Source organism: Anas platyrhynchos, chromosome 23, assembly GCF_047663525.1.
Source record: "Anas platyrhynchos isolate ZD024472 breed Pekin duck chromosome 23, IASCAAS_PekinDuck_T2T, whole genome shotgun sequence".
Lineage (NCBI taxonomy): Eukaryota > Metazoa > Chordata > Aves > Anseriformes > Anatidae > Anas > Anas platyrhynchos.
Window position 1 is genome coordinate 236,162 of NC_092609.1, and position 26,320 is coordinate 262,481.

Below are 26,320 nucleotides of genomic sequence, written 5' to 3' on the forward strand. Positions count from 1 at the left end.
GCCAGGATGAGCAAACTAATCTTGCCACAGTCCGTTTGACATCACCTTTAGAAGGAAGAGGAGTGACCTTGTGAGTGTGGAGTGTGCTTTTGGAGGAACATGAGGCTCTGAGAAACTGGGAGAAGAGTTAATGACTTTTTTTTTCCTTTCGTTTTGCATGGGAACCAGAAGAGCGGGAACAAGTCCTGCTCTGTGAGCTGCTGCAGTATAAGTATTTCACCATAATCTCAATGGCCCTCCCTGAACAATCCCCAAGAGCAAATTAGTGACAAACAGATTTTGCTAACACTTTATAGTTTTTGCAGATATTCTTGGCAATGCCTGTTATGGACTTTGATATTGATGGCACAGCCCAGTCAATATTGCTCATCCAGCTCCCAGGAGGGGATTGTCTAAAGACCCAGACCAATTAGAGAGATGCAGAGAATGGAGGTTTCCCATGACTCATTTTTCTGTGATTATACTTTGACGCTGTAACCACCACTTCGTGGTAACCTGCAGCACAGCACTGCCACTGTCACAGATGTTGCCTACAGATGGCTGATGTACACTTGTAATTCCACCAATGTTCTTGCTTATCCTCGTTTTATTTTTGCCCAGTTGCACTCCATGTCTGTCCAGATAAAAAAGCTGAACAAATTTCAGCTGACTGTGGTGTGAATACTGACTGGAATTCATTTAAATTTTGGCGCAAGCCTTCCTGCCTTGTTACTGATATTTGAGCCCTTCCTCAAACTAGCGAATTTATGTGTCAAATCACACGTGTATAGCTTGTTTTGTTTCTTGCTGTGAATATTAGATGGAGACTTCTTCCACTCCTCCACTCTCCCCTGTGAGCTCTGTGCAGGTCCCTAGACACCTGTCAAGCCACTGCAGAAGCAGGTAACAGGATTGAATACACCACAGAGTGCCTGGTGGTTGAAGATTTTTCTTGCTAGTACAAGCTTAGAAGAAAATAATTTGAGAAATCAAAAGAGAAGAGATTTACAAAAATGGTTTATACCTTCTGTCAAATTGCTTGAGCTGACACGACTAAGCAAGAGGATCTTGGTTGCATATCGTGGCATCTAGGTACACTGCAGACCTCAAAGACCAAGTAACTGCTGAGAGTAAATGTACAGTGAAAGGTCTTGCTTTTCCCCTTACTGCTTAGCAGCAGTGCAGAAAATTTCTCTGCAAAAGTAGCAGAGTGCAGCTTGCCAGGTAGGGACTGTGCGTTCATCTGCTCTCACAGGATGTCAGTCTGCATTGCCTCCAGGCATGCACTACAGCCAAATGCTGGATCTCTCTCAGTCTTGAGATCCCCAAATAGGTATAACACTGAGGTATCTCAGTGGATCTGTAATCTTGCAGTTATAGCAGAGTCAGTGGATCCAACAGAATCAATAGCTGGGCTTGATTAGCTGCAGCTAATACGGGTCTTGTTGTATCTTTCAGATTGGTACTTGCCTAAGTGAAAGCAGAAACTTGCACCATACACACTAATTAAGAAGTGATTTGCCCTTGGCCCCTGTAGTGAGCATAATGCTCAACTGGCTTCCCAGAGCTGGGATTTTTTAGATTCAGGCTGAGTTAGGTGGTACTCTTTGCTCTCTAGAACTGTCTGGTCTCTAGCAGGGGGGGGAAAAACGACGATGGTGGATGTTAATCCTTTGGTCCTTTGGGCAAGATGTCTTCTGGTCTAGTGGATGGGGGAGCTGATCGCAGAAGTTGCTGAACACTTTCCATCTGAGAAATATTCTCCTTTGCAGCCAGGATAGCACATGGTCCATGAGTATTCCTTTTCTGTGAATGCGTGTAAATAAGATAAATTGGTGTGATAAAATTTTCAGTTGCATTGCCTGGCTCATCCAAATGAGGAGCAAAAAGAACACCTTATGACTCAATTGCATGCAATTCTGTCTGCTCGGTGTCAGTGTAGTGGGGGACAAGGGCTGTGTAAACTTCCCGATTTCAGGCTTAGACTGTTACCTCTCCAAGAACTAAACTGTGGTTATAAAGGCAAGAGGCAGTTATCTCTTGGAGTGAGACAGCAGTTTGCTTCATCTCTGAAATCATGCCTTTGGATGCAACTGTGCATTGTTCAAGAAACTTAATGTGAAGACCTTTTCAGTTTATATTTCTGTATTTCCATTGTGAATCCCACAGCTCAAACAGTTCTGAACTGATGGAAAGCAGTGAAAGGGTTACTTAGATCAGGGGTGTAATGGGGAGAGATTTCCTATGCCTATTAGCTGCTGAGCTTTGCAAACCCAGTCCATTGGTTTTCTTGCCATTTTTCATCTGTCCCATGCTTCTGGTACCAGTTTTTAGACTCATGTGGGGACAAGTATTTGTAAACTGTCCTCCCTCCTCGCCCAACCCTGCTTGTTCTCTCTCTCTCTCACACACACAAAGGGATAAAAAGGCAACCAACATGAGAGCAAGGCCTGGAAAATCTGTGCATAGCAAATCATTGTCCCTCTTCCACCACATAACATCGCATAGTTCCTCCTCTGATGGAAAGCTGAAGAGCAGGTGTCAGTGTGCACCTTCCATGTCCTTCCTCTGGCTCACGCACCAGCAGCTCCCATGGGCTTTCTGTAAAATTACGTATCACCGTGCCAGAAACAACAAATGCCATGGGAAAGCAAGTCTCAGCCTTGCTGTGCTAGGAGGACTGCCTGCTCTGAACATCAGAGTGCCTAGCTCAGCACTGCAGAGCACTGCTATCTGCTTATTTATGCTGGTATCACAACTGTTCTCTCTTAACAGCATGAAGCAGCCTGACAGTGGCAGTGATTTTCATCACAACTGTGCTTGTGTGAAGCTGGGTACCTTCCATTACCTACAGCTGGGCAGCAGTAACAGAATTGCTAAGGGTTTAAATTATTCATCTTTTGCTGCTGACTCAGCTTTAAAATTGCATTCTTGTTTTCTAAGGTAACAGCTTGTTACCAGAACCAGGGAGCCTGGCTGCTCCGTGGAGTCTCAGCAGTGACGGGAGCACTGGGAGCGCTGTCCTCTGTAAGCAGACAGGGGACATGCAGCAGGGTGAACCCTGGCACACCCTTGTCCTTGCTCCAGGAGGGCGTAGCGAGACAGAAGCAGCTCTTTTCAACAGCTTCAGCCCTGGACCTGTCCTGGCATTGTTTCTCAAACTGCTGAATGCAGAAGAGGCTGTACCTCATTCTCTGAGCAAAAGCAGCAAGAAGTTTTCTCCAAGTATTGAAGCCCACTGTTGAAGAGAGGTATTTACTTTTCCCCAAGGCAATGTGTTTAAGACACTCTGCTGTCTGACACACTCCCTGTTCCCTTATATGAAAGGAAAAAAACAGCTGAGGACGGACTGGCAGAAGCCTCTGGTGCCCAGAGATCACTTCTCTGGTTACATGGAAGATAACAAGGCAGAGGAAGGAGCCTTGCATTCCTTCACAGCTACATCATAGTGCAGCTGAAGAGCTTCTCCAAAGGCTGTCAGGGAAAGGTCAGTGGCAAGACTTCGTATCTTGAAAAAAAAAAAAAAAAACCACACACAGAAAACCCTCTGTATGTGAAGGAGTAGTTTTCTATAAAGATCTCATCCTCCTAGTTGATGACAGGGTGCTGCCCTCCACCCTACTTCTGTCTGCATTTGGTGCTGGAATTCAATCTTAGGTGTAAACCTGTAGTGCACTAGTCCTGCTGTGTGCTGTCGCAGGAGCTGTCTCAGGACCACAGAGGGAGAAATTATTTTTCCTGTGTATGACATATTACAATATCTGGGGAACAGCACTTAAGACAATACTAGAACCCTGGCTGGTAAAAAATCCCCTGAAGCCCATGGGGGTGCACAGAGTGGCACAAAAGGGAGCTGACAGCTATTATTCGCTGTAACTCTCAGCTGCTTTTTCTCAACATGGGTTTGCTCTTTCTTAGAGAGTGTTTCTGTTGTGTCTTTTGTAAATCTTTTCCCTTTTCAGAGCTCTGATTGAGCTCTGTATTAGCTCTTGTGGGGGCAACACGACTACGACTTGAACAATCGCAGAGGCCTTTAAGGAGATATTTATATACTCAGATGTCGCTAAGGAAAAGGCATGGTATAAAATCCTAAAGAATGAGCAATCTGGCCAATCTCAGTTCATGGTCTGAAGACAGGTAAGTGTTAAGGAATTGCCTGAGACCTTAGTCTCTTGAAGTGTTTTCATAGAAATGAAAGGAGCTTTGGGATTAAGTGCTATATGTTTATTAGAGCTGTATTCATTAATTTTCAAGCTCTTCTGGGCTCTGATTTCTCAGGCAGGATTGTGCCCATACTTCTGTTTTCTCCAGAAGTGCTAGCTGTGTCGAAGATGTTACTGTTAGGTGTAACAGGCAAGGTGACAGTGACAGAATGCTAATAAAGCGAGTCGCTCAAGAGTATTAGATTTCAGAACTGATGCATGCAACTTGCCTGTCTGTGATCATAGAGGGAGAACCTCAGAAATGCCTCAGCCGAGGTGGTAATGAGTGAGGTGAGACCTCATAGATGGATCAGTGAGAAGTGTTCAGAAGAGAATGATTAATGAGGGACTGCAATTGATGTAGCAGAGTTCTAAGAGTTTTAAGTGTCTCCAAGTTCGCTTAGAGATAGAGCCTGCACCAGCTCTACAACCAGCTGAAAAAATAAATGGTTATCAGTGTATTGCACGCTTCAAGGCAAACTGCTGTGCTCTTCCCCTTCTTCAGGGCAGGGAGTGAGCAGGCATGTGCCTGCCACCTCTCAGGACACTGCTCATTCCTGCTCTTTGCAATACCCTTCACCTCTAGAACTACGGAGATATGACTGGTCATGGAGTTAACCCTTGGGCTCCATACAGTTGCCTAAAGACAGGTATCTTGTGCCACGCAACATGCCATCCCATGGGTCTGCTGTGGTCCTGAATGTGCCAGCCTGCATTGATGCCCCAGACAGCCTGGGCTGCCTCTTGCTGCCTCTTCTGAGGTCTGACACAGGTGGTGGAGGGCTGCTTGCAGGCAGAGGTCCAGGTCTCAGTGCAGCAGCAAAGCCTTTGTGGCTTGGCCAGGCTTGCCAGGGCAGTGCCTGGTGGTAGTTCATCTCTGTCCCTTAGAGAAGCTTTGGGAAAAAAAAAAACACCCCTGCGAGGGGCTCTTAGATTTAGGCACTTTCCTCATTTCTCATGGCTGCGGAGAGGCTCTGTCTCAATGTTGGGGACCTGGGGGGCAATTCCTTCTCAGCACCCAAAGCACCCTGTGGTTACTGTCCCTGTCCCTGCAGCACCTGCAGCTGTTCCTTGCTCTGCACACAGTCTCAGGGGCCTTGTTCCACACACAGGTGGAGAGGTCTCAGGGACTTTTGCACTGTTCTTCCCAGAAGTGTGGTATGAGGTAACCCCAGGTGGACCAAAGGACACAGGTCTCATTTCTAGGGCTTTGTCAAGTGTGCATGGCACCTGATTGCAGCACGTCCTGCAGGAATTTTGTGTTATTCTGAGCCAGCAACTCCTGGTTGGCTCAAGAGCCTTGGCTAGTAAGATTCTGTCTTCAGGGTGCAGAGGACTCGTATTTGCATTCATGACATACAGTTACGCAGGGGAAAAGAACAGCAGGATCTGAGACACTGATGATGTTGGCCTGTAGGTTCAGAGCAGCAACACTTTTTAGAGCAAATGCAGTGCCCCAGACAGAAGTTACATTGCCCATCATTGTGATAATTAACATTTGAGCTCTACCTGACCTGGAGGTGGAGTCTGTTATAGGTCAAACACCTGAGGAATCCCAGGCTTCCAGGGAAGTACTGAATTGCACTAGACAAAGGGAAGGTGTTCTCATTGGACTGAGACAATGACTATTCGTTGCTATGATGCTTCAACCTGGCCTTTGCTCAGTATAAAAATCTTAGTTTCTACATAATGCAAAGCATTTTTCTGCCCTAACAGGCTCTCTTGATCTACTTTTCCTGCTTCAGCTGGTATAAGCTTTCCCAGTGGTGGGCTGGGCTGTTCTATAGGAATTCCCTAGGGGGATGCAGCTGGCAGAGCTGGTTTTGTTCTCTTGGCAGCTGCAAGTGTCACAAGCTGTATTTATCCGTATGCTGCCCGGCCCTTCCAGGCGTGATCAGCTCATGGCCTCACTGGATGGCCCCAGTGCAGAAAGTGCTTTGGCCTTCTTGAACCTGTAATTGGCAAAAAGGACCTGGTGAATGGTAGCTAGAAATAGAAACCAAGCTGTGCAGCTCCCCGGCACTGCCCCAGTGCTTTGTTGAGGCTGCCCAGTTTAGCATCGTGCCCCCAAATGGGGTGGGAAAGCACTAGCAGAAGGATGCATCCTGCCACCCAGGAGTGCCAGGTGAGCGTCCTGTGGTGCTCTGTGCTGTCATCCCGAGCCTGAGCATGAGGAGAGGGTGGGAAGGGAGTGGTCTCCAGGAGGTCTGTTCCTTTGGACGATCGGTGTGACTCCCTTGCATGTCTTTCAGAGAGGGCATGCACCAACCACTGTGGACCCCTTGCCTTCTTGCTGCAAGCAAGGATCTCCTGAAGGGATGCTGGAGCAGGAGTCTGCTGCGCAGGTAGAAGGGGGGAAGGGGCGCGTTCATTGTGTTGCAGTGGGCCCCAGGCCCTACAAAGGGCCTGGAGCTGCTGTCACTAGAGCTCATCTGCCACATCAGTTCCATCTCAGCGTCCCTCACTTTGGGACCGTGCCCTGGCCAAGGTCCGCAGAGACCAGTGGACTGTCCGGGCTCCTCTGCTGACTGCCTCCAGCCCAGCCTGCTTTGTGCAGCACAAACCAAGTGGCGGTGTGGTTCAGGCCACAGCATCGTTTCATTTTGTGGTGTGCTTCTGAAGTTCCATCTTCCCTTGTGCTGTTTGAAGAACAGGGTTTGTGCACACGGGCTCCTCCCTGTTTACATCCTGCAGGCATGTTTATGAGGTGTGCGTGGGGCACGGCAGTGTCCAGCCTGGCAGCCCTGGCCCAGCCACTACTAGAGCAGCTGTAATCTCCAAGCTGCATACAGGAGACTCCCACCGTGCTGGCAGGCACGTGAGAGGGGAGATAGGGTGCAGGCCTCCTGTTGATAAAACTCTTCGAGGCTGGCTTCTCACACTTGGTTTGGCTGCAGCATTCGGTGTAAGTGGGCTGATCAGACCTGCAGACCCTGGCTGTCCAGGGCAAGCTGACTGTCCTGCAGCGATGCCATGCCTGCATTACATGAGGGTGAGTACTTGGGCAGCCCTAGGCATCGTAATGGGGATCATCGTAATGGGGACTAGGGGGAGAGGAATCGGGTCAGCTCTGAGTGTTTTTTTGCACAAAGGAGTTTAGATATATCCTGTTTGGGAATATGGATTTAAGTCTAGTCCAGAGAAAAAGGTTCCCAAAAGATGGCAGCCTAAATGGGCCACAGAATGGCAGAATGGTTTTGCTGCCCTTCCTAGGTAGCTGGGAGCTTGCCTAAGGTCATGCTGGGATTCAGTGGCAGAGCCTGGCATTGAATCCAGAATTCCTAGGTCCCCCTGGTGCTGTACTCACCTTGTCCTTCTCACTGCTGCTTTGCTGGGAGATGTGAAGTGCCCACTAGGGTGTTTTTTTGTTGTTGTTGTTTATTTTTCCTCAATTTTAATGGTACATGTTGATTTCTGTGTTTATCATCTTTCTGTTTTTACCCACCCGAAGCCCTGGGACAGGTGCACAGGATGACGTTTTTTTCTAGGCACAGTGCTGCACTAGCTCTGCTGAGGAGCAGGTGGCTGTGCTGCCACAGCTTTTACTCGCATGTCCTCACCAGGGATCAGCTGGCAGTGATCTACTGCCAGGCTTGTGCTTCAGGTGCTTTCCTGTTGGTGCTTTCTTCCCTGCATGGCTTCCGGAGGCTGCACCCCAAGCGCTGGCCAGGCCAGCCTGGCTGCACACTGCTAACAGTAAATCTGCAGCCATGGCACAGGGTCTGTGGTGCGATATCTCACAGCCTGCTCATCATAGCAGAAAGCCCCCTTCTCAGCACTTTTCCTCACGCAAGCAAGCAAAGCAGGTGTGGACTAGCCGTGCTGAAGCAGAGGGACAGAACAAACTAATACAGACTGCAGAAATTAGGAGGAGTTTATACATAACACTAGCAAAGAGAAGGAATTTTCAGCACGAGGCACTGGGTCAGACCCTGATGGCATACTCCAGCCTCCAGCCCATCTCTTGAGTGCAAGGGCCCAGGGCCAGATGAGGCTGGGTCATAAGGTGTGCCTTTGTCCGCGGCTTCAGATGGGCTCAAAGCATGTCCCCATGTTCCCCCTTTCACTGGCAGTGTTTGTTGTATGTACCTGCCTGAGCAATGTCATGGACCAGGAGGGCAGTGCGTTAGGAAAGTGGGAGATAAAAAGCAGTCACAGTGCTGCCGCATCTCTGTCACCAGCTGTAAGCGCTGTTATATTGTAAGAAGAGGTGTAGTTCCTGAGCAACAAGCTCTGATGTATTGTCTTCAGTCACAGTCTATGTATTTTCTGATGAAGTAAAAATAGCTTTTCTTTTTCAGGATATGCAGAGAGCAGAGGCTCCTGCTAATATCAAAGGAGTGTGACAGCTTTCCCCTGGGTGCACCTCACCCCAGCTGGCAGGAGCAGTAGCTGTGCTAGCTCTTGCCTTGCTTTGGGTCTGTGTGAGAGGGACAATGTTCTGTTCTCCAGCTCCCTGTTTGGGTATCTGGACCAGCCCCTGTTCCTCTCTCCACTCAGTGCTGCTGAACCCAGCGCTGTACTTCATTGAGAAGTGGTGCTTTGCAAAAGGCAGAACAAAATCTTGATGCTACTGCTTAGAAAATCCATCAGTAGTAGGTGGTAACTGGCAGACAGGCTGTCACAGAGCTGCAGGCTGTAGCACCAGGGGATCCTTATCAGAAGGATCGGTCTGCCATGAAGGGGCAGCTCCCAAGTCCTTGTTCACCGCAGATTAAGCTGCTTCTGATATACACCCTCCTCCAGTCCTGAAACTATTCCAGCTTCAGCAGCTATCAACGGGGATCTGTGAGGGGGAGGGAAGGAGCCAGCGCAGATGCTGTCTGCACCTGGACATGCTCGGCAGGGACAGAGCTAACCATGGCCCTGAACTGCACCACCAGTAACAGTCCAGAACATCTCTTCTGTTAAGACTGAATAAAAATGGACTTTCCAAAAGCTAGTTCGTTATGATTCTGTAAAGATGGAGGACTGTGCATAATACATGGGCCAGGTGACTGCACCTGAAAACTTGCCTCCTCTTTACTACCTTCCAAGCTCAAACTAACAGACAAGTTGCCTCCCTTCTCCCAAACCTGTCAGGGGCCCACTTTCCTTTACTTTGTGATTTCTGCTCTGCCAGTTGTGCTGAGTTCTCTTTCAGCTCTAACAGCCCCCTCGCTGCAGGAACATGCGCAGAGTTCTTGCTTTCTGCATGGTCAGATTCTCATGCATGCAAGATGATTGTGCCCCCAACCCCGGCACTCTTGTCACTGGGGGTCTCTGCTGCCCTTACCAGTCTTTGGCCTGTGATGATCTGTTGAACAGTGGAATGTGCCCTAGGGAGGCCTGGAGTATTGTGAAATCTCCACTCAATAGAAAGTAACATGGCAAGGGGTTTACTCAGGGTTTTGCATGAAATGAGAGGAAGCTCGCGTGGCAGGTGCCTTCCAGGGATGACCTCTTGGTGTCTTGACTCTCATCAGTCCTATTAAAGTCTGCAGACCTGCCCTAAATCATGTGGGCAGGGGTGAGGATGGTGAGAGTATAGGTTTTGGGCATATATCCTTTTATCTGATGAGCTTTCCCAAGGCTTTTGCTTTTCTCTTTCATCTAGGTTTGCAGTATGTGCCTGGTAGCCTCTTCTCTGTGCTCTTCTGGCAGCCCGCCTGAGGCTTTGCTCCAATGGCTTCTCTGGAGATGCTGTGCTCTGCTGAATGCTTTCTTCCACCCAGAAGGCAGAAACCTGACAGTAGGTTTTGTACCCACTGCAGACACCACTGGGAGTGTCAAGCTTCTGTGAATGCAGATAGGGAAGAAAGTTCCTGTACAGCAGACAGTGCGGTTTCTCTTTCTGGGTATTCTGAGCTGAATCCATGATTCAATTTTCCTGATCTTCCCTGATCTTTTTAGAGAGACCGTAGGATACATCTCTGACTGCGCTTAATCTTAGCAACTGTTTTAGTTTGCAGGACTGACTCCAATCTGATGAGAAGGGCTCTAGGTTATCACCTGGAATCAGCTGGTTGAAGTCAAAGCACTTTGTTTCAGCAGGTAGTGGGAAGGGCCAGTGGATCCTAGCAGCCTCTAACTGGGCAGGGCTTCTCTTTGGGGACTGCTGGAGTCATGGGTTTGTTGGAAAGGGTGCCCAGTCCCTTTCTCTGAGCATCTTTGGCCATGTCTGCAGCCGGACATAGGCCCGAGCAGTCCCGTCAATCTGCATGCACATCCTTGCAGTGAAGGGGTCCCACCTCCTCCGGAGCTCCCCAGCAAGCAGCCAGCTCAGCCCCTTCCTCCTGCTGGGTGCTGAATAAACAACGAAGTATTTGCAGTCCCTGCCCAGGCTGCCTTGCAGCTCCAGCAGAAGACTTGTAGACAGGAGAGACAAGTGGGCAGACAGGGTGAAGAGGGCAGTGTGGTGGGATGCACGTGTGCCTTTCGCCAGTCTGGAACAGCACGGCAACTTGCTGCTTGCCTGCTTCCTGCTGGCCCAGAAAACAGTGACAGCAGCATCAGCTTCTGAACTCGTTTGCACTTGGAATCATCTATGTGCAGCATTTCGCAGCATGTGCTGAGTGGGTTCCTGACAGATGTAGCCACTTTTCATGGAAGGAGGCAATGTTGAGACCCTCCCTTCCTTTATCAGCAATATGCAGAAGGAGCTGGTGGAGCTCCTCCCAGGGTGGGAATGAGAATGATGGCACTGCCCGAAGAGATTAGAGCAGGGCTCCAACTGTGGACAGAAGACAAACAAAGCAAGATTACTGAACCTCTGACTGCAGCCCTTGAAATCCAGCCTGAACCTCTGGTTTGGCAGAACATCCACTTTGCATATTGCCTTAGGCACAGCTACAGTGGAGGGGCTTTGGTCAGGCCCAGGCTGCTGTTGGAGTGGAGGCACTGGGAGCTGGGACATTGCTATGGTGGCAGTGATGTAGCACAGGGCAGGGCTTTGCAGGCAGGGAAGGCATCTGTGAATAGGGATCGAGGAAGCCTCCTGTCGGGGCCAGGAGAGAGAAAGGGAAAAGGTTGATTGTCAGGAGACAAGGGGAGCTGTTGCCTGAAAGAGAAAGGGAAGGGGAGAGGAAAACTCCCCACTGCACTGTGCTTGTTTTTACTTCAGGTCTTGAACATTTTGCAAAGTCCAGACCTTTGGACTTCTGCCTCTGGGAACTGCTGTAAGCAGCATCCTGCTACTTCACAGCTTGAACATCCACAAGTCTGTGGCACACAGCACCTATGTGCGGGATTTAGCAGTTGTGAGAGAGTGCAAGAAGTGCACAATGACAAATAAGTAAGTTTATCTTCTCCTCTTGGAATAACTCCTTCCTGGAAAATTGCTGGGAAAGCAAAGGTGAATGGAAAGAAGCACTACAAACAACAAAAAAGGAAAAGCACTGAGGGCATTCTTTGATCTGGAAGCACTTGCTGCACATGCTGGGGTACACGGATAGCAAGAGACTGTGTGTGTGTGCAGCAATGTGTGCACAAATACCAAGTGGGTGCATGTGGTGTGCCTGTGCTACGCTTTGTGCTCATCTGTGTATTGTGACTGTGCAGTGTGAGCGCATCTGCATTTAGGTGCATTCGTGTTGTGCTGGCTGGGATGTGTGTGCATCTTTTTGGTACGCTCATACGCTTATGTCCAGAGGGTCTCTTCATTTCTTGCTGTCACTGCTCCTTTTTGTCAAAAAGGAGAGGGCAGTGACCCAATATATGCTTAAATTCCCTTCCTAATCTCGTGCTGTCAGGCTGGCTGTGACACCCAAAAGTAACACGAGCTGTTGTGAAATAGTTCCCCCGAGTGACGGGTAGGTAGTCACAGCGTGCATGGGGACTTTGGGAAGGCAACATGACTGCAGGTCTCTTCCCTCTGCTTTTGCTATCAGAGCTGAGCTCCCCTTTCTCTGGCTGCCTGTGCCACCCGGCTGCTGGTGTCTGGCACCCTGTAGTTCTCTGCGCTACCCTGCGCTGGTCCCAGTGAGCAGGGGAGTGTTCGTTCTGAAGCACCCAAGCCTGAGCCCATCAGGAGGGTCCCACCACCCCTCTGCTTCAGGGTGGGTGTTACCTGTGAGATGCCAGGCTCCTGGGCATGTCTGTGGGGCTGCTTGGTGTTGCCCTTCCCAAGGTGTTCTCTGTAGCTCTGACCTGCTCCCTGTGCTTGGCAGCAGGCATCTGCTTTCTGCAGGCAGCTTGCTATTAAATATCCTGTCTGACACAATAATGGAGAGAAAATGAACAAATTCCATTAGCGGCTGGCGATCCCTGCAGGGTCTGCGTTGGAGCAAGGAGTAAGACGGTATTTTTAGAGAGAATGCAATGTAACTTACTGGCTCTCTCAAAGCTGGGGAGTAGATAACCAAGGAGGGGGAGAGGGGACACCAGGCTCAGGTTTCAGCCGAGGTGCCGGACTATGGCAGCACGAAAGGGCAGGTCCCGTCCAGACGTGGCTGTGAGTATACAGTGCACTTCTCCTTTGTGCACAGAGCTCTGCTTTGCTTTTTTGCCTGCTTCCTGCTTGTGGTCTCCGCTGCTGGGCGTGCTGGGGCTTTGGGAGCTCCTTTGCTGCCAGAGCCTGTCAAGTCTTACCATTTTAATCTTCGCAGCTCCGTGCGTGTCCTGTGGGTGGGAGAGTCTGGCTGAGCTGTGCTTGGAACTTCCAAGGGGATTGCTGCCGAAGGTGTGTGCTGGTGTGCCTGCAGCATAGCTGGGGTCCTGACCTGAGATGCAGAGGCTTCCAGCAGGGTCTGAAGTTGGAAAAGCTCTTTGCACTCAACCTGTTGGTTGAAGCTGTCAGTGTTTCCTCACTGGGATCCAGGCGCCAACGTGAACTTCTAAGGGCAGTGCCAGCACTGTCTTCTGCCTCTTACAGCAGATCAGCACGAACAAGCAGACAGCACCGAGGTGCCCCGTGTGTCTCCTCTGTGCTTGCAGCCCTCCACAGGACTGGCAGCCCTGATGTGTATTTGAGGGCTCCTCCCAGACGGGCAGGGCTCTCCTCTGGGGTGGCAGCAAGCAGTGCCAGCTGGCTGAGGGCATGCCTGCTGCACGTGTTCCCCGGCACGCAGAGGCTACACGCCAGCACAGGGCATGGCAGCGCTGCCCTCCTCCACCTGTACCTTTGTCCTGGACAGGGCCATGGCACCCAGCCACCGCCTGTGGGAGCCACAGCTGGGTCCTGTGTGGGGGGCCAGGACACCCTGTCTGTGGGCCTTCCTTCAGGGGGTAGCAGGGCAGTGGGCCCTGCCATGGGCTGCATCTCTGGGTTGGAGGATGAGGGCAGAAAGGATGGAGGATGGCTGGAGGCAGCAGCCAAGTGGTGCTGCTCCGCTTTCCAAGTTGGAATGGCTGAGGCTGGGAGGACAGAGGTCCTGAGCCCAGCTCCTGCACCATCCTGCCTAGGTCTGCCACCAGCGCTGTCCTCAGGCTGCGCTGCTTCCTGTGCCTGTCCCAGGAGCTCACTAACCCTGGATGCTCCTCCACAGCTGGGCTGTGGGTGCCGAAGGGTGGCTAGTTCTGGCAAGACATATGCTCACATAGCACAAGAGGTCCCTTGGGGACTCCAGCATGAGGGGTAAGAAAGGGGCTCTGATTTTCTAACAGAGCGGAGGGCAGGAGCGTGTGTCCTGCTGCCATGCCACAGATGTCTCATGGCTCCGTGCTGCAGAGAGCCCTTTGGGCTGCACCTAGCAGGCAGTCACCAGCTCATGGTCCCAGCCACACAGAACTGTCACTGCATCTCCACCCTGTAGTTATCCAGCTTTTGGTGAGCCATCTCGTGGTCTTCATTTGCTGCCTTAACCGCTAAATAGTGTTGCTCAAAGTATTGCTGCACCTTGCCGAGGTGGCTGTCTCAGTGGTACAGGGAAGCACTACCTTGTTGCAGTTTTCATGGCTGCAGCATGTGCAGTCAGGGTCATTGTCCCCAATGACACTGTGGCTTCCCAGTGGTTTCTGGAGGACAGCAAAGGCAGGTTCACTAAAGCTGCATTCTAGTGCTTGTCCATCGCTGCTCTCTCTCAGCCAGGACACAAGCATTTGCTGGGCCAAGGGAGGCTGCCATAGCTGCAGCGGTCCCCTTACAGTGTCATCCCTGCCCTGTCAGCAGCGCTGGGATGAGCCATGGCCCCACATGGCTCTCCTCCCCCTGCTTGAGGATGCTCTCCACCTTGAGCTCCATTTCCAGCCCTGCCCCATCCCATCTGATTCGGAGCATCTCAGCTTGTCCCAGCAGTGTCCACCTCCACCTGCCCAGCCTCTGCCTGTCCTGCCTGGTCTCTGTAGCCACATGCTCTGCAGCCAAGGGCCAAGGTGGCCCCATGCCAATGATGGGGGGGATGAGCCCAAGCCTCATGGTTTTTCTTTCTTTCCCAAAGGCCGATGCTGCGACCAGTTTCCTGAGAGCTGCAAGATCTGGGAATCTGGACAAAGCCTTGGATCACCTCAGGAATGGGGTAGATATTAACACCTGTAACCAGGTAGGTGAAACCCAAAGGGGTTCTGGTACCACCTCTCGCTCATGTGGAAACGTGCCGTGCTGTGGCTCTCCCCAGCCCAGGTGACAGCCACCACATCCCTTCCTTACTCTTCCCTGAAGGATGGGGACAGGGAGGTGCCCCATGGCTGCCTGGTTGCTTGGCCCTGCTCTGGCAGCACCTGCCCTGATCCTGGCATGGAGCAGAGTACAAGTGGGCAGGCAGACACTGTGGCAGAGCATGTTTAAAAAGCCAAAGGAGACGTGCCTGGATCACTGGCCTGGGTTGCTGCCGTATGGCAGCTGTCCTGGGCAGGCTCTGCTTGGAAGAGGCTCCGCACAGCCCCCAGCCTGTGGCTGCTGCTGGGCAGGGAACAGCTTTGGACCTATGGTCTCTGGGACAGGGAGAACTGCAAAAGCTGAAGACCCAGGGTGCCTGGCAGTGCTGTCTGGAGGGTAGCAAAGTGCATTGGCAGGTAGGAGAGCAGAGGCTTCATCGGGGCCATCTGTGACTGGGACAGCTGGGAGAGGCTCAGCTGTTTGTCAGAGGGCAGAGTGAAGAGCGTAACACCATGCAGGACTCACTCCTGGGGTTATCTCTAATGCTTGGGATTTCAGATTCCCAGAAGCTGCAGCTGCACACAAGCAAAGGATGCTTGCAAAACACCAGTCTCGGTGGCATGGGAGATGCTGGGCAGGTGGAGCCCCCCCCCCCAGCTCAGAGCAGGGACAGCTCTGCCACAAGAAAGATCTGCAGGCTTGTACATATTTGACAGTCCAGAGGAATGGCTTGCAACTGACAGAACATTTTGTATCTGTGCAGCTGCCAAATGCAAGTGGCTCAGCCTGAATCAGGGTAGGTGCTGCAGGGAGAGACTCAGGGGGCTTGGGCCGAGCAGGGCGAGCAGACAGACGGCACTGTCAGCTACTTCCCAGAGCAGCAGTGATGCTGGGTAGGCTGCCTCAGCAGGTAGCACAAATGGACCTTCACCTGGTTCAGTATCAAGTCCCCAGGCCAAGTGTGGTTCAAAGCTATGATGTGTGCACTGCAGTGGCCGGTGCAGTTACTGCAGACAGGTTGCCCCAGGAAATGTCTCTGTCTCCTTTTCTTTTCTGGCTGACAGTGGTGTGCAGAAATGCTGGGCTTCTGCAGGCCTCTGGGGCATGTTGCAGTTTGCATTCTCCTCAGCAGGGCACTAGAGGAGGCTTGGGGAAAGCTCGTGAGGTGTCTCATTTTGTTCCTCAATGTGTTACCTGGATTATCGGTGGATAATCAGCATCCAGATAATCTCAAAAACTCCTAGGATTGCATGGGCATGTGGGATTTAGATCAGATGGGTCTTGTATGGAAAAGAATTAGAAAACTTTCTGTTTCAGCCCTCCAAAAATGAGCTTTCCCTTGGGCTCCCATGTGTGGGCTCAAGGCTCTGACCCCACAACCTTTTTGGAGATGTATAGGGTTTGAAAAGAGGAGAGGCCAAGTGACACTCTGTTCGCACAGAGCTGCAGGGACTTGGTTGGCACTCATCACTGAGCAGATATGCTCGTACCTGGCAGGATCTCCCAAGTTGCTGTGCTTCATTTGGGGATTTGGCCCGCTCATGAAACCCAGCTGCTGCTTCCTTGGGTTCTCTTGGTGCTGTGCTCCTCCCCATGAAGGGCTGAGGACGTGGCCCTGTGTGCTACACTCGTTCATGCCCCATGTGTGCAAAGGCTGGAGCAGAGCTTGGCGGTAGAAATCGTCTGGCTTTGCTCAGTGGGGTACTGTGGCTGTCTGGAGGAGAGGGGCAGGAGCAGGGTGGCTGTGCGTGGCCAGGCTTACCCACACCTTCTGAGAGGGGAGCCTCCACACGCAGAGCACGCCAAGGATGTTCACTCACCACCGATGACAGCCCTAAAAGCAGAGGAAGGATTTTTACGTCCACGGCTTGGGTACTGCCAGTGCAGACGAATAGATGGGTCTAGAGAGGGCTCTGCATGGAATCAGAACAGAGACAGCCATCCATGAGCTAAAGACAGTAGCTTTGAATTTCTTCTTCACCCAGAGGTCAGTCATCAGCTGCCTCCATCCGCTGGTATGAGTCCTGCTTCCAGCCAGATTTCTGCAGCTGGTGAGGTGATTTAACACTTTGGCAGAGAGCATCAGGCCGCAGCATGATGAGGTGCTTCTTTCAGTGATGCTGTCTTTGCGCGGGTTCCTGCCATCTCCCTGAGGTTAGATGGCACTTTGGGGTTTCCTTCTGAGGAATATCAGACCTGTGGGAAAGGTCCAACCTCACATGTCCTGTATAGAATAAAGAGGGATATATGTGGTCAGACCTATCCCACAGGTCCTGTATTCTTACACATGTGCAGAGACCTTGACATGCCATCTGATCTTCATTCTGCCAGTTCCGTCCTCTTCATTGTTGCCATCTGCATCAGTGCCCTCATCACCCGCCACTCCTGTGTGCCGAACCCATGCACGCTTCCCTCTCACCTGTGGAGAGCTGGAGGCTGAGGCTGAGCGGACCTTGCTGCCGCGACCCGTGCCAGCAGTGGTCAGAAGGGTGCCGGGAGGTGGTCCCTGCTGGGGTGGCCAGCCACAGTCCTGACGGGAAGCTCAGGGCAGGGCCTGCATCAGGGCCAAATTCTGAAATGAGGCACAGCAATGTGGACGACCTCGCTGGGTGCAAAGTCCCATCTCTTGCGCTTTTCTGCAGGGCTGTTTGTCGCATTGCCAGCCAGTGCCTGGGATTTCTGGGAAGCATTTGCGGCAGAATACAGCACCTTTCAAATCAAACACAGCCCTTGGCGGTTTTGGGTCAGATGAGCTGTCAAGCTGAAGCAAATGTGCAAAACAGCCTGCATTGTTCCTGAAGCTGAAATATCAACGAGCCACTGGGAAACAGTCTTCTGTAAACATCGCGCTTAGCGCTGTAAGGCCAGAGAATAATGATTCCTTGCAGGTTTTCAGCTTTCAAAAGGTTATTTAAGACTCCTTTGTGTAAAAGGACATAGGTGCTCAGGAGAGCAGCTCAGCATCCACGATCTTGCTCTCTATATGTTTTGTTGCATGCATGAGTGTAACAGGGAAAAAGTGCGTGTGTCTGTGGTCACTTATCCAGCTCATGAGCTCAGGGAGGTGAGGGTGCCAGCAACCACAGGAATGGAGCTGTGCAGGTGTGTCCCAGTCAGAGAAGCTGGGCTGGACTGAGGTGACGGTCTGTGTGTAGCCAGGCCTGGCTGGGGACCGTTTCCTTTCAGTGAATGGTTCTGTGCGCACTGCAGCATCCCTGCTTCATTCACCCTGGGCAGCGGGCCCCTTGTGCTTGGGGATCCAGGGAATGTTGGAGTTGGTGTGCTGAAGAAGCCTGTGAATATGTATGTTTTTGCTGGCTGTGCAAATCAGACAAATTCGTGACACCAACTATGATCTTGGAGGGCTGGTGTCTTGAGCAAGAGGGAGGTAGAAAACCTTTTACAATATGATAACCCACTCTGGGAGCTGTTGTAAGTTTAACTGGAGTGCTGAAGGTTGAAACTGGAGCTTACCCTGGAATTTTCTGTGCCCCTACCTGCATTCAGGTGGGGATGAAGCAGTTCTGTGACGTGACCTTCCAGTACTCTACAGAAGCTGAAACAGATGGTTAGGAGGTGGAGTGCTTGGGCAGGACTGTGTGCTCCCAGGGAGCTGGTGGCTCTCTGCCATGTGAGCGAGTTGCACAGGGGTGAGTAAGCATAATGCATCCATCTGGGAGAAGCAAGGCACTTTTCCCTTGTGGGGAAAAAAGTGCCATTTGAAAGTGCCTGCAAATATTTAACGTCTTTGCCAGCAAATATCCCAGCCCTTCTGTTCACATCTGGGAAGTGGAAGAGGGAGTCAGAAATGATGAAGCAGAAGCTATTTCGGCAGCCTCTGGGGTGCTGGCTCGCCTGACCCTGCCTTCCGACAGCCCAGGGATGTTCCAAGGGCATTCTCCAGCCCTGTGCTCCAGGGGTTTCATGTATAGGAAAAAGGAGAGGTGAACTGGGGCACCTGCAGAGACCTTCCCAAGAAGTCGCCTGCATTGGTTGAGAGCTTCTAGGAGCAGGCAGAGCTTGAGCAGTGGCACAGCCAATGCTTCCCCTGCAGTCTTTACTACAGTTCAGTGCCAAGGGAGCAAAGCAGCCCCTGTGCTGGGCATGGACAGCAGGATGGAGCCGTTGGTGGGCAGTCTGTAAAGCTAGCTGCTAGACTGGAAGCTCCTGAACTGTTATGAGTTATATTGAGCTGCTACTTGGATAAAACCATTGGCCTAGGCAGAGCTTCTCACTGCACTTCTGTGTGTGTAAATGTTAAATGTTAAGGTTTGCACGCACACTTACACAGTGTGTGCATCCTCCTCACTCTGAGCCATACAGAGAGCTCAGCTCTGTGTTTTAGCTGTGGAAAGCATCACTGTGGGCGAGTGATCTCAAGGATGGGCATCTCTGGAAAGCCACTGAAGTGGAGTCAAGAGTTGACATCAGGGATGTGTCAACTGAGACAGTGTTTGTGGGGCCACACACACCCACTGAGAGATGGGGACGTCCAGCCATAGGAAACAGCCTGCAGGGGCTGCACTTCTTGCTCATGGGGAAACCTCTACATTAATCAGCAGCTCAGCAGCAGGGCTGTGTGCAGTTCCCCTGGCAGCATGGAGCCGACTGTGGCTGTCGTGCTGATGCCAGTGCAGGGCTTGAGGGCAGGACAATGAGTCCTGCTCCCGGTAGCCAGAGCCCTCTCCAGCACGGGCCAAATGCTCACAGTCCAGTCTGTACAGGAGCTCAGGGCAGATGGTTCCCTGGAGAGCCTCAGCCCCACTGGGTGACTAATGCCCCTCTCCTACCTTTGCTCCCTCCAGAACGGGCTGAATGCCTTGCACCTGGCCTCCAAGGAGGGCCATGTGAAAATGGTGGTGGAGCTGCTGCACAAGGAGATCGTTCTGGAGACAACGACCAAGGTGAGGAGAATGGAGTCCGGTCGCGCTGGTCACTACTCCACGGTTTGCTGTTGCTGCCAGACGCCAGTGGCAGATGGGCAGTGAGTCGCGCTGGTTGCCTTTTGCTGCTCGGAAGGCTGTGCTGGGGGCAGTGCTGCTGGGCTGGGGGGCCAGGACCTGCCTTCGCTCCCAGTGAGTGAGAGGTTCTGCCCGAGCCTCTGTCCCTTGGGGGCCACAAGGGCTACTACGAGCTCAAGAGGATAGTAACAGAAGCCACAACCTGTGCTTGTGCTGTCCTTGCCTCTCCACATTGGCTGCCCGCTTACATCAGCCCTCGCTGCCCCAGGGCAGCCCCCGTGCAATGCATAACTGGTGTGGTCTTGGTGCCATTGTAGCAAGCCTTGAGAGCTCTGGAGCTCCATGGATCATTGCCTCCCTGTATCACCGTGACAAGGTGTGGCTCTCACTGTGTGACAGGTGAGACAAAGGCACAAGCAAGCAGGGCTGAAAAATGAGCAGCCTCTGGCACTGTCCAAAGGGCTCTGGGAGTGGGCCTGGCGTGCCACCTCCCCTGTGCTCTGGCAAGACTCGGGGTGTGGAGCAGAGTCTGGTATTCTGCCCCCACCACCTCAAGACACAAGTTGGAATAGCCTGTGTCTGCATTTTCTGGCCTTCATATCCCTTAGCTCTGCTGGGATGCCTTGGCTCCCAGGGCGCACTCTGCAGTTTTGCCTGAAGGCTGCCAGCTCAGCTCCCCCTTCTTCCCTCCCCTACTCATCCCCTGATGCTGGAGATTTGCAGAGCCTGACAATGCATGCAGCTTTTGCTTCCAGTAACTTCATGAGAAATGTGAGATCATTCTCTTCCCTGGCCAGCAAATATAAGTCTACAGCAGGGATGGGGCATGGAGCTCAAGCTGCATGGTCCTAACCCGGCCAGATGCTGCCAAATGGCAGTAGCCCTGTTTGCGTGTGTGTTAGTATACATGTCAGGCCCCTCTTTTCCCAAATGGGTTGTTCCAGCCCCTGAGTGCTGCCCTGTGGTGTCTTTCAGAAGGGAAACACAGCCCTGCACATTGCTGCCCTGGCTGGGCAACAGGACGTGGTCCGGGAACTGGTGAACTATGGGGCCAATGTCAACGCGCAGTCACAGGTAGAGTAACATAGGTTGGGTGGGAAAAGCCCCCAGCATGTGTGGTGGTGGTGTCCTCATGTGAGAACTGTGCCCTGCGTGGGTACTTGAGAAGCCCTTTGCAGTTTCTCTAGTCCTGTTCAGGGTCAAGGATTGCTCTGCCAAACTCACGAAGGACCACAAGGGTGTGAGTGGGTGGGGAGGCTTGAGAGAGATGGGAGATGAGTCCCTCTCCGGTGGGAGTCCATGGGAGCATGCACAAGCATACTAAACCCTTCCTGGGAAGACTGATGGGTGATGCTCAGACACAGCTGTGAGTTTTCCTGCAGCCCTTGCATGTCTGCACACCATGCCTCCTTTGTTCAGTCTTTCGTGGACCTGGTGGGGCTGCAAGCCCTTCGATGTGTGCCTGATGGGAAAAATACCCCCAGAGTTAAGGGAGTGTAGAGGCAGGGAGTGGAAGGCAATGTTTTATGGGTTGACTGCTGAAAAGCATCTCCTGGTTCTTTCTGGATGTGGGTGCCTTGGGCTCCTGCTTTCCGATTGCTCCAATGTTGCCACTAGATTTTTACTTTTCTCACTCACACTGTGTGCGCTTTTCCCCCAGTTCAATGAGCTGAGGGGGTGGCTGTTGGTGGGGTGTAGCTCTGCAAGGATCTGGAAGAAGGGTTGTGTTGACGTGCACGGCTCTGTTTGCAGAAAGGCTTCACACCCCTCTACATGGCAGCACAGGAAAACCACCTGGAAGTTGTCAAGTTCCTGCTGGAAAATGGAGCCAACCAGAACGTAGCCACAGAGGTGAGGTCCTTGGGGAGGACACTGTAGCCTTGCTTATTGGGGCTGCTCTTGGATGTGCCAGATGCTGGTGTGGCTCCTCGGCTCTCCCCCTCTCACCTGCCTCTCTTTCAGGATGGGTTCACACCACTAGCTGTGGCTCTGCAGCAGGGACATGAGAATGTGGTTGCTCACCTTATCAACTATGGGACAAAGGGTAAGGTCCGCCTGCCCGCCTTGCACATTGCAGCCCGCAACGATGACACCCGCACAGCCGCCGTGCTGCTGCAGAATGACCCCAATGCTGACGTCCTCTCCAAGGTGTGTGGCTCTCCCACCCCGTATCTGGGAGCTTTTCCACATCCCCAGGGAGAACAGCAGCTTGGTATGCTGTATTTATCCATCCTTTCAGCAGGGAGCATGTGTCTGGCTGGGCTGATCCCTCCTTCTTTCCCCTAGACTGGATTTACCCCCTTGCACATTGCAGCCCACTACGAGAATCTCAGTGTGGCCCAATTACTGCTGAACCGTGGAGCCAGTGTCAACTTCACACCCCAGGTGAGTGCAAAGTGGTGTGGCTGCTGGAACTGGCACTGCCCCAGTGTAAGGGGAGGATACTGTGACTCCCTTCCACGTGGTGAACAGCTCCAAGGGTCCCTTGGAGAGGTGGCACTGTGCAGAAGATAGCACGCTGGTACCTGTCTGAGGGTTGGCCATTAATAAGCAGCATGGGACTTTTCTACTGCATCTCACCTCTGTCACAGCTGTACTCTTGGGACATTGTGTCCAGGCCGAGGGAAAGCTGGTGTTGCCACAGGGCAGAGCTTATGCCCCTGTAGTTGGTGTGCCATTTCCAGTCACATGGGTGTAGACAAGCCCACAAGCTGGCACTTTTCTGTGAGCCCTGTGCAGCTTCTTTTCACAGCTGGAGACAGGGGCAGGTGCCCACCCCCTGGCCCAGCCATCCCTGAGCAGGGATTTCGCTGTTTCCTGCCCTCTGTTGTTTTCCCCATGCTTCCTGGCAGCCCTGCAGGGGAAAGAGAAGGGGGTGCTCTCTTTAACAGACTGCCCTTCCTTCTGTCAGAATGGGATCACTCCCCTGCACATAGCCTCCCGTCGAGGCAACATCATCATGGTACGGCTGCTGCTGGATCGTGGGGCCCAGATAGAGACGAGGACCAAGGTGAGAGCCCTTCTGAAGCACCAGCAAGTGCACGGGTCTCTATCCGCAGGCTCCCTGTGCCTGAGCACTGCTGCGCTGTGCTCCCCAGCACGTACCCTGTGAACATCGTGCTGGGGCATGACCGCAGGTCTCTGGTGCACTTTCAGTGCTACTTGCACAGGTTGAGGGGAGGCTGCATGCATGGCTGGTGTGCCTTGGAGACTGAGGGCGAGCTCACTTTTGCCTTATTTTACAAACAAGTCACAAGTCTCTATTCTCTCCCGACCTTTCTTTGCCCATGCTGAGCCTCTGAACCCTTCTCTCCCCAGGACGAGCTGACCCCTCTCCACTGTGCAGCTCGCAATGGACATGTGCGAATTGCAGAGATCCTGCTGGATCATGGGGCTCCCATTCAAGCCAAAACCAAGGTGCCCATGGGACCCTGTGGGGTTGTGCTTGGTGTCAGGCCCTGGGACGGTGCAGGGGTCACAAGCTGTGTGCAGTTGCTGGATGCTCTCCGTGGCTGGGCCAGGACTGAGCTTTTAGTCACCAAGGGCAAGGAACTTCCAGACCACCTCCTTGGCCCTCACTGGAGCCTTTTGCTGAAGGGCTGCGTGCCCTGGGAAGGGGGTGGCCTGGGGACAGCCTGCCCTATGGCAGCAGCTCTTCAGGTCTTGCCCCCTGCTCAGCATTGCTCCCTTGTAAGTCACAGTGGGGCACCTGGGGGCTCCTCTCTGGCAGCAGCTTGGGATTACCGTGTCCCTCCTGCCCAGAGCTGTGGCCCAGGGGGCGGCGGGGCTTTGTGAGACGCCCAGTGCCCCCCAGCCCAGCCCTGAGGCCTTGCTCCACGGTCACAGAACGGCCTGTCGCCGATCCACATGGCAGCGCAGGGTGACCACCTGGACTGCGTGCGCCTGCTCCTGCAGTACAGTGCTGAGATCGACGACATCACGCTGGACCACCTAACGCCGCTGCATGTGGCCGCACACTGTGGCCACCACCGTGTGGCCAAGTTGTTGGTGGAGAAGGGGGCCAAGCCCAACTCCAGAGCCCTGGTGAGCAAGGAGGGGCAGGCAAAAGATCAGAAAAGGAGGGAGGGGGCTGGGGATGGAGAAAAAAAGGGGAAGGAGGAGAAGTGTGCCTGCAGTTGACCATCAGCTGGTTTGTCTGCAGAATGGCTTCACGCCCCTCCACATCGCCTGCAAGAAGAACCACATCCGTGTGATGGAGCTGCTGCTGAAGACAGGAGCCTCCATCGACGCTGTCACAGAGGTGGGTGGGCTGCAGGCCGGCCTCAGCTTTTCTGCTGCTGCCTGCGCACAACAGGCAGCGCTGCAGGGGAGGACGGCTTGCTGCCTCTGCTGACCCCCAGCGTCTTCTTCTTTGTGGCTGAGAGCTCTCTGCAGCTCAGGACCTGCTGCTCCTGGCAGCATCTCCCCACAGCCTGCTTCCTGCCAGGGGGCAGCAGCTCTCCGTGCTGCCCTCAGCTCACATCGGGGCTGCTGGGGGCCTGGCGGGAGACATGGGGTTTGCCTGTGTGTCAGAGCATGCCCGGGGGTGGGAGCACAGGAAGAGGTGTTGGTGAGACCGTCAGCCCCCATCAGGAGTCCTGACCCCCTTCTCTCCGCAGTCCGGCCTGACCCCTTTGCACGTGGCTGCCTTCATGGGGCACCTGCCCATTGTTAAGACCCTGCTGCAGCGCGGAGCGTCTCCTAATGTGTCCAATGTGGTGAGTCCTGGCCTGGCTGGGGCTGTGGGGGCTCACTATGGGGGGGTGCAGCAGGAGGTCAAGGTTGCCCACATCCCGTTCTCTGCTCTCCTGGGAAATGCCTGGTGCCCCCTCTCCCTCCTTCCTCCCCACCACCACCACCTCTGCTATCAGGAGGAAACACCGGGGGCTAGAACAAACTGGGGGCACTGCTTTCCTACACTTGGACCAGAAGAATGACTGCAGGAAAGCATGTCCCCTCCCATGGCCTCACCACTTCAACCTGTCCTTGCTTCAGAAAGTAGAGACGCCCCTGCACATGGCAGCCAGAGCTGGGCACACGGATGTGGCCAAGTACCTGCTGCAGAACAAAGCCAAAGCCAACGCCAAGGCCAAGGTAGGCAGGGAGATCCCGTGTGCCAGTCCAGCACTGGGAACAGCTGGTGCTGGGTGCTTGCTGTCGTCTGTCCAGGGCCCTGCCTGCCAGGGGCTGTGGAGCATCAGAAGTTGGGCCGGGGAAGGGACAGGTCCAGGCCCACCAGCAGCAGCCTCTCTGCCTCCCTCACAGGATGACCAGACTCCTCTGCACTGCGCTGCACGCATTGGCCACACCGGCATGGTCAAACTGCTTCTGGAGAACAATGCAAACCCCAACCTGGCAACAACAGCAGGGCACACACCCCTGCACATCACAGCCAGAGAGGGGCATGTGGACACAGCCCTGGCCTTGCTGGAGAAGGGAGCCTCCCAGACCTGCATGACCAAGGTAGGCTGCTGCGGCTGCTGCTATAGTAGGCAAGCTGTGCCTGGGGGGGCTGGCGGCACAGCGTCCCTGTCACAGAAGGGGCAGCTTCCTCCTGTGCTGCAGCACCCCTCCCTGTGCTTGTGCCAGCATTCTCCTTGTCATCCCTGTACACCCTGTGATGGGCTGCCTTTCTCCTCAGAAAGGATTTACCCCTCTCCACGTTGCGGCCAAGTATGGGAAGGTAGATGTGGCAGAGCTGCTCCTGGCACGTGACGCTCACCCTAACGCAGCAGGAAAGGTGAGGGTTGCTCTGGGGCTGTGGGAGGAATGAGTGGTGTGGGGAGAGGCTCTGTCTCACCACTCTGCACCCTCTCCCCCTCTGCAGAATGGCCTGACCCCACTGCATGTGGCTGTGCACCATAACAACCTGGAGATTGTCAAGCTGCTGCTTCCCAAGGGGAGCTCCCCACACAGCTCAGCCTGGGTAAGACTGGACGCGGTCCTGTCTCTGAGGGGATGTCGTGTGTGTGTTCAGTGCAATCTAGCTGTAGGTGGCTGTGCCATGTCCTGTGTCACCCCTCAGCTGTGACACCCGCCAGCCACCCCTGTGGCCCTCCATGCCAACTGCTCATGCTGGCCCAGCAGGGGTGCTGAGCAGGCATCCTGTTTCCACAGAGCAGCTGTGTCAGGGACGTTCCCTGCTGGCAGCCTGGTGGCTGTTGTTGGGGAGGGGACGTGTTTCCATGGCAAGTCCTGCTGAGCAGCGCTGCGGTCTGGCAGTTTTGGAAACCACAGGCGAATGTTTGCATGCAGCTGGGAAGCCATGAGTCAGAAAAAAGCGGCAGCTTGTGAGCGTCTCAGGCTTTGCCTGAGCATGGGGAGCATTTCCCTGTGGAGCAGCCCAGCAGCCTTATGTCCTGGTTTCCACATCGTTTGCAGAAGCTCCAACCTCCCAGCAGACAAGCAGCCACCAGTGCCAGCTCTCCCCATCTGGCTCTCCCTTCTCCCCTGTGTGGCTTCTAGCAGACCTGCTGGGCAGGCATCAGGGCAGCTGGTGCTGCTGCTGATCCACCTCCGTCTGCGTCACCGACAGTCCACGTCACTGCGGACAAGGGGTGTCTGTTCCGCTTCTGGCACACCGCAGCGCAGGCGGTGCTCAGGGCCCTGTGGCCTCTGCCTGAATATTAATGCTGTGTGCTGTGAGTCCTGCTCCACACGGCCGC

General features: G+C 53.4%; 1 protein-coding gene and 1 long non-coding RNA gene across 12 annotated transcripts in view; one reads left to right on the forward strand and one right to left on the reverse strand.

Moving 5' to 3' along the window:
* The window catches only part of ANK1 (ankyrin 1), a 68,902-nt gene that overhangs the window by 25,013 nt on the left and 17,569 nt on the right, over positions 1–26,320 (forward strand). For 6 of the 11 annotated variants that reach the window (XM_027443545.3, XM_027443543.3, XM_027443535.3 and 3 more), the window contains exons 2-17: positions 6,434–6,526; positions 14,537–14,638; positions 19,500–19,598; positions 20,631–20,729; positions 21,408–21,506; positions 21,618–21,803; positions 21,942–22,040; positions 22,567–22,665; positions 22,974–23,072; positions 23,502–23,699; positions 23,818–23,916; positions 24,275–24,373; positions 24,651–24,749; positions 24,921–25,118; positions 25,297–25,395; positions 25,483–25,581. In XM_027443545.3, the coding sequence (XP_027299346.1) occupies positions 6,434–6,526; positions 14,537–14,638; positions 19,500–19,598; positions 20,631–20,729; positions 21,408–21,506; positions 21,618–21,803; positions 21,942–22,040; positions 22,567–22,665; positions 22,974–23,072; positions 23,502–23,699; positions 23,818–23,916; positions 24,275–24,373; positions 24,651–24,749; positions 24,921–25,118; positions 25,297–25,395; positions 25,483–25,581 (1,866 nt within the window). Of the gene's footprint in view, positions 1–6,433; positions 6,527–6,961; positions 7,174–12,391; positions 12,613–14,536; positions 14,639–19,499; positions 19,599–20,630; positions 20,730–21,407; positions 21,507–21,617; positions 21,804–21,941; positions 22,041–22,566; positions 22,666–22,973; positions 23,073–23,151; positions 23,346–23,501; positions 23,700–23,817; positions 23,917–24,274; positions 24,374–24,650; positions 24,750–24,920; positions 25,119–25,296; positions 25,396–25,482; positions 25,582–26,320 lie in introns of those variants that run through there. The other 5 variants (XM_027443542.3, XM_027443539.3, XM_027443541.3 and 2 more) reach the window with 4 other exon arrangements.
* Positions 7,079–12,627, reverse strand: LOC119713498 (uncharacterized). Its single transcript, XR_005260725.2, has 3 exons — positions 12,491–12,627; positions 12,229–12,372; positions 7,079–10,893 (listed from the first exon to the last, which is right to left on the reverse strand). It is a non-coding gene; the product is annotated as an uncharacterized lncRNA (long non-coding RNA).